General features: G+C 34.9%; 1 protein-coding gene across 1 annotated transcript; it reads left to right on the forward strand.

Annotated features, from left to right (window-relative positions):
- The first annotated feature begins 2,065 nt into the window (after nucleotides 1–2,065).
- dmac2 (distal membrane arm assembly component 2) lies at nucleotides 2,066–6,079 on the forward strand. The gene is made up of 6 exons (XM_051128693.1): nucleotides 2,066–2,402; nucleotides 3,444–3,637; nucleotides 3,896–3,976; nucleotides 4,530–4,669; nucleotides 5,137–5,299; nucleotides 5,636–6,079. The coding sequence occupies exons 1-6, from the start codon at nucleotides 2,385–2,387 to the stop codon at nucleotides 5,832–5,834; spliced, it is 795 nt and encodes a 264-aa protein (XP_050984650.1). The 5' UTR covers nucleotides 2,066–2,384; the 3' UTR covers nucleotides 5,835–6,079.
- Nucleotides 6,080–6,315: the final 236 nt, after the last annotated feature.

The following is a 6,315-nucleotide window of genomic DNA, read 5'->3' on the forward strand; positions in this document are numbered from 1 at the left end:
TGTTTTGAGGAATATGACAGGGAGTCCAAGGTGTTGCCTTGACCTCCAAATTTCCCAGATGTCAATGTATCTGTAGGATATACTGAACAAACAAATCTAATCTCTCTGCCTCAGAAGTCCAAAATCATGCCTAAGCTTTCAGATGCAGCCACTCAGTTCAGTTCATGGGGTTCTCATTTAACAAGCTGATTATCTGAATCAGGTGTGTTAGATAAGAGAGACATACAAAATATGCAGAGCAGTGGGGTGCCAGGAGCAGAACTGAGAACCACTGATATAGGGCAAGTTACCACAATATAAACTCATTGCTCATCTTCCACAAAATGTCAAAAAAAAAATCAACCCACTAAAACCTAAATGTTTATTTAAAATCAAAATGTTGCCACAGTTACCACCTGCACTTTATATTTTTGACAACTTTAAAATGAATTACTGATTCAAGTTTTCAACACAATTTAAGCAATTCTAAACTAAAAATATGTAACAAACTGGACAAATTAAGAGGTAATATATATTTGTAACTTATAATTTTAAGGACCAGTTCGCACTATTAAATAGTATGCATATCACTAGCATATTGGCTGTTTATAAGTACTTCCTAAGCACATATTAATGCATTATTCTGCATAGCCTTATTAAATCCCTGACAAATGTAGCACAATAAATCAAGGAAGCACAATATGGGGGTAACCACAAGGGCCAGGTAAAAGGATAGGGCTAAATCACCATGCAGGGAAATATCAGGAAAGGGCAGAGGACTAAAGGTAACAGAACAAAACACAACTAGACAAGACAGGGCAAGGAGCAAGAACGAGAACCAATGCAACTGGCTGATGCGCAGAACATTTTGGAATATGACAAGGCAACAAAATGACAGAAAAAAATCTGGCAAGAACAGAGGAAAGAGAGTACAATAAATAAATGAGGAAAGTACACAAAGAACAGGTGGGAACAATCAAGGACTAGACAAGAAGCATTTCTCAATACCAAATACACCTAGTGCAGACACTGGGGTTCATAAGGGTCACCGGGAGATGCTGGGGCTGGTGAGGGTTATTGGATGACGCCGAGGCTGGTGTGTCATCAAAGAACACTGGAGCTGATGAGGTTCACTGGAAAACACTGGGGCTGCTGAGTGTCCTGCCTTCTCTCATGATTAAATGTATAAATCTATGAATTTATAAAAGAATTTATAAAATTACATTTATTTACAAAAATGTCAAATTGACAAAATACAAAAATTCTGCACTCACCACTTAAGCTGTTTTGTTCATGATCTAATCTTCTGTAACAAACTGCTTAGGTAACACCACAATTTCTGCAGTTTAAATTAATTTAGACCGGTGTTACCAACACAAATAATAACCTCTAAAGTAGTAGCCTAATAGAGAAGGTCTGCATGCAAACAGATTGTCACTTGATTACGTTTGACCATGACATGAAAAGTGAAATAAGCGATGCCGACTAAATCTATAAAAAACTGTGGAAACTTCTCCAGGTATTGGTGAGAGACACAGCTTGTCGATTCTGAGTCAGTTCAAACAATTGCTTCCCAAAATGAAAGCGCTCTAAACACCACGCGTTGGCGACATCTGCTGGTCAAAATAATGTAAATGCAAAGAGAGCTTGACGGGGCCTTAAAAGGTCAACAACCAGCAGCAGGACCAGTGCTCCTTGAGAAACAGAAGGAGCATTGCCAAAACCTTCCAAAATGCCCTTCACTAGGCTCCTGGTGTGCATGTACTTGTACACCTTTTACAAAACAATTACAATTTATTTATTTATTTATTTTGAAAGTGTGATCTATTAAAAATTATCAAATGCTATTAAGTGTCTGTATAATATGTATTCTTTGTTTACTTAACTGTAGAGCTTGTTTTGTTAGTTCTATGTAATAGTTTGGGCTTAGCTAAACAGGCCAATAATATACAGTTAACTACTATTCTTCCCTTTCATTACAAATAACTTGTCAACATGTGATCCGACATCACTAGCAGACACCGGTTAATGGATTCGCTAAGATCGCCCCCTAATGGCGAATCATTAAAAAAAAATCAAATATAACGTAACGTTGGTTACTGAAGTTAAATAAACGCTTCGAACACGGTCACAGTATATATATTAGCATATGATAACAAACTATTCATTCACAAAATATTTCGAAGCGTCAGTGTTTTGAAAACGCCCATTACAGGCTGTGTCCAAAATCGCCCCTTCTGCGCTTATATTGAACACTATTTGAGAGGACAGCCATTTGTAGTAAACCATAGTTTTATCGAGTGCCATAGCGCGTTCCAAAAAACGAGTGTACAGCCGATGTTTGATGATAGCTTTTAGAGCTCCTTGGTTTGTCCCTTCACAGCCCCCATAGAAGAAAAACAAATATGGCAGCCTCCTTGTTGGTGAGTTCAACTACCTGCTTATATAAATATAACTTATTGATGAAATTGCAGTTCTCTCTTTTTCCTGCACTATGAGCGCAAGTGTTTTACATCACAATTGGTATTTGTGTATAGTTCTTCACTAGCAAAAAAGTAGCAACATGCACCATGTCATTACCATGTTTTTAGATATGGATCAGGGTAGGTTAATGTCATGGGTTTTTGGACCTAGTACAATGGTATTCTGAAGTATCTTACAATATCATGAAAATACGCCGGTGTTGCGCAATTAATTGAATTCATAATGCTAACTGAACTGATATAGAAAATAGGATACATATACACTACCAGTCAAAATATTTTAAACAGTAAGATTTTAATGTTTTTTTAAAGAAGTCTCTTATGCTCACCAAGCTTGCATTTATTTAATCCAAAGTACAGCAAAAACTGTTAAGTTTTGAAATATTTGTACTTTTTAAAACAACTGTTTTCTATTTGAATATAATTTTAAATATAATTTATTCCTGTGATTTCAAAGCTGAATTTTTAGCGTCATTACTCCAGTCACATGATCTTTCAGAAATCATTTTAATATTCTGACTTGCTGCTCAAAAAAATAACATTTATTATTATTATTATTGTTATTATGTTGAAAACAGCTGAGTAGAATTTTTTTCAGGTTTATTTGATAAATAGAAAGTTCAGAAGAACAACATTTATCTGAAATAGAAATCTTTTGTAACATTATAAATGTCTTGATTAGTTTTAAGTGTAAAGCATCCTTGCTAAATAAAAGTATTAATTTCTAATTCTAAAATTATACTGACTCCAAGTCTATACTGGTAGTGTATAGAAAATTAAATTTTCATACAGGCTTTAATACAGGCTTCTTAGAATAGTTTCATACAACTTTTGAATAGTCTCCAGTTGAATGTCATCTATCGTGTTTTGGCTTTTTTGGAAGTCTGACAAGTCACCTATTTTGCACAGCCTGTACTGTATTTTATTGTGTGTCCTGAAGTAGCATCATCTTTTTCAACTTTATATTTTCTCTTTCAAAAGTCTCAAGCCATTAAAAGATGTTCAGCACACACCTGTGCTGCTGCTGCTGTCAGGAGGGCTTTGAGTTCAAGTGCTGCCACTCCATCTGTCTTCACCAGGTTCTTATTAAAACTCAGTCAATACTTCTATGATGTGGAGAACGTTTTGAATTGGAACGACTGGTTGAGGTCTCAATCCGTCATACGCAAAAATAGGTAAGTGTCAGTGCATGTGTTCTCAGATGTGTTGATTTGTTTTGTTATATTGCTGTATAGAGTATTGCACTGTATTGACTGTAAGGGGCTCTGCTAATTAATATATTGAGATTGCCTGTGACAAGAAATGTCTGGATGTTGTGGTGTCCTGTGTTCTGTATAGTCTCTATAGTGTCTATAAACAAATTAATGTCATTTTTTTTAATTTATTTATTTTTACTGAAATGTTGATCTTGAGGTCTTTTTTCTTTTATATAGGTTATTTGGTTATGCACAGAAGAATTTTGGGAATAATGTAGCAGCAGCTTATTATATTCTGACTCTCAGAGGGAGCTTCAGGTAAGGGTCAATGATGTAATATGATTTTTAATATCCTATTCATTTATTTATGTTTGTTGATTTATTTAAAAAAATCTAAATTAAAATCATACATTAATTAAGTAATAATAAAATACAACTTTTTATGCTGAGCCTGTTTTTAAATTCTGTGAATTGAGGTCAGAAATGCCAGTGATACATACTGTTCTGATGTCATGAAGAAAAAAAGATAGAACTAAAGAAAACCTAAAGTAGTTTGGCTTAATGTTTTAATATTATTTCTTAGGGGAAAAAACACTACTTAATTTAATTTTAATATTTGATAAATGTTTGTGCCAAATCATCTGGTGCAACCAACATTCTTTAAAACCAATCAAAGAGGAACAAGAAAAACAAAAAAAAACAAAAAAGGAAATAATATAGAGAGGACCCTTGCAGCCCCTATAATAGTAATGGTATTAAAATTGATGGTATCATTTTTTTTTTCAAAACTGTATTTAACCAACATGAATATATTTCCAAAAGGGTGTAAGCAGACATTGTTAAATTGTCTCCAATGCTTTTGTCTCTATAGATTTGCTGGTCAGTCTGAATGGTTTCGTACAGACTCTAGAGGAAAATTCAGCTATGACTTCATGAGCACACCTGACACACAAATTGTGGAAGTGGATCTGAGTGGTACCCTTATAAACCATAATGGACTTGAAAACCTTGGTAATCACCCGTAGTTTTATCTAAATATACACTTGTTGCATCTACTATCATGCTTCTCCAGATGTCTGAGCCTTTGACCGATCAAGTCTTTATTTGTATTTGCCGCCAAGACAAATTAAGTTCTCGTCCCTATCTCGTAACTTGTATGGGTTTGTGAGTTGCAAACCCATACAAAATTATTTTCTGTGCCCATTTTTTGGATTTCGTGCTATCCTTGGCCTCTCATGGCTTATTGCTTATAGGAGCACAAGGTGACAGTGGCCAATTCTGGTACATTTTGACTTCATTTTTCTTCAGTGGAAGGAAATAAAGACATATTGTCCTTTTTTTTTTTTTTTAGTCTATATGTAGACCAAAAAGGGCACTCCCTGATTCTAACAGGAAACAAAACATATGATTAATAAGTGATCTCATGTCGCTGAGGTGCCATTTGTTCCCTGGCTCACATGAAAAAACTCTCTTCTCAGTGAAACAGACTAAACTTCAGAGTCTCTCTCTGCGAGGATGTCCTGAAGTAGATGACTGGTTCCTTGCATGTCTTCATGTCTTTGGAGAAAGTCTGGTGGAGTTAGACCTGTCCCACTGCTCTCGTATCACTGTGGGAGGCCTCGCTGCATTACAGAACCTCAGGTAAGTGTAAACAGTCTACACTTGCTGACAGTGGAGTTTCAGTATTATCGTTCATTACCATGCCCAAACATGTTATTTTAATAAAGTGCTGTACACATGTATAGTCTATGTTTCTGTTTTCACAGTGTAAAAAATGTATTTGAGCATTGTTTTCAGACACAATAAATATGCACATGTGCATTATCTGGGCCAGATTTTTTTTTCTTAGGGCAACAAATGACCAAATTATTATTATTATTATTATTATTATTATTTATTTATTTATTTTTTTTTTTATTTATTTATTTTTTTTTTTTGATAAACTCAAATACTGTGTTATTTTTTTCCCTCTATCAGAAAGCTACAGCGGCTGGACGTTTCCGGGCTTCCACGGCTGCAGAATCCCGGTCTGGTACGGATTCTATTGGAGGAAATGCTGCCGCACTGCCAGGTTACTGGAGCTGAATACGAGCAGGGCCTGATCCAGCCAGACAGCCAAGAGCAAACAGAAAACCATCATGAAGCTTCCACACACACTGGACTTAGACATCTATAAACTATGGGGCTGCTGACAGTGGAGTTTCAGTATTATCGTTCATTACCATGCCCAAACATGTTATTTTAATAAAGTGCTGTACACATGTATAGTCTATGTTTCTGTTTTCACAGTGTAAAAAATGTATTTGAGCATTGTTTTCAGACACAATAAATATGCACATTTAATATTTAAGTTGTACTTAAATATGGTTTATTAAATATAACCTAAACTATTCTACAATTAAAAAAAAGAAAAAAAAAAAAGTGTGACAGGTGTCAAATCTGATTAGTCAGATTAAATCCTGTAATCCTTTTATGGAGGTGTGAGGATATTGGATCTAGGTGTTAGAAAGACTGAGGGACATGCACAGAAAAGGTGGATGAAGAAATCAGATTTACGGTAATGTTTTTTTCTTTTATGTAAGTATGTGAACAATGTGATTTCATTCAGAAAATGATAAATTGTAAGTCTTAAAAACTGACGTTACAGTTTCTGACAC

Source organism: Labeo rohita, chromosome 15 (genome assembly GCF_022985175.1).
Source record: "Labeo rohita strain BAU-BD-2019 chromosome 15, IGBB_LRoh.1.0, whole genome shotgun sequence".
NCBI lineage: Eukaryota > Metazoa > Chordata > Actinopteri > Cypriniformes > Cyprinidae > Labeo > Labeo rohita.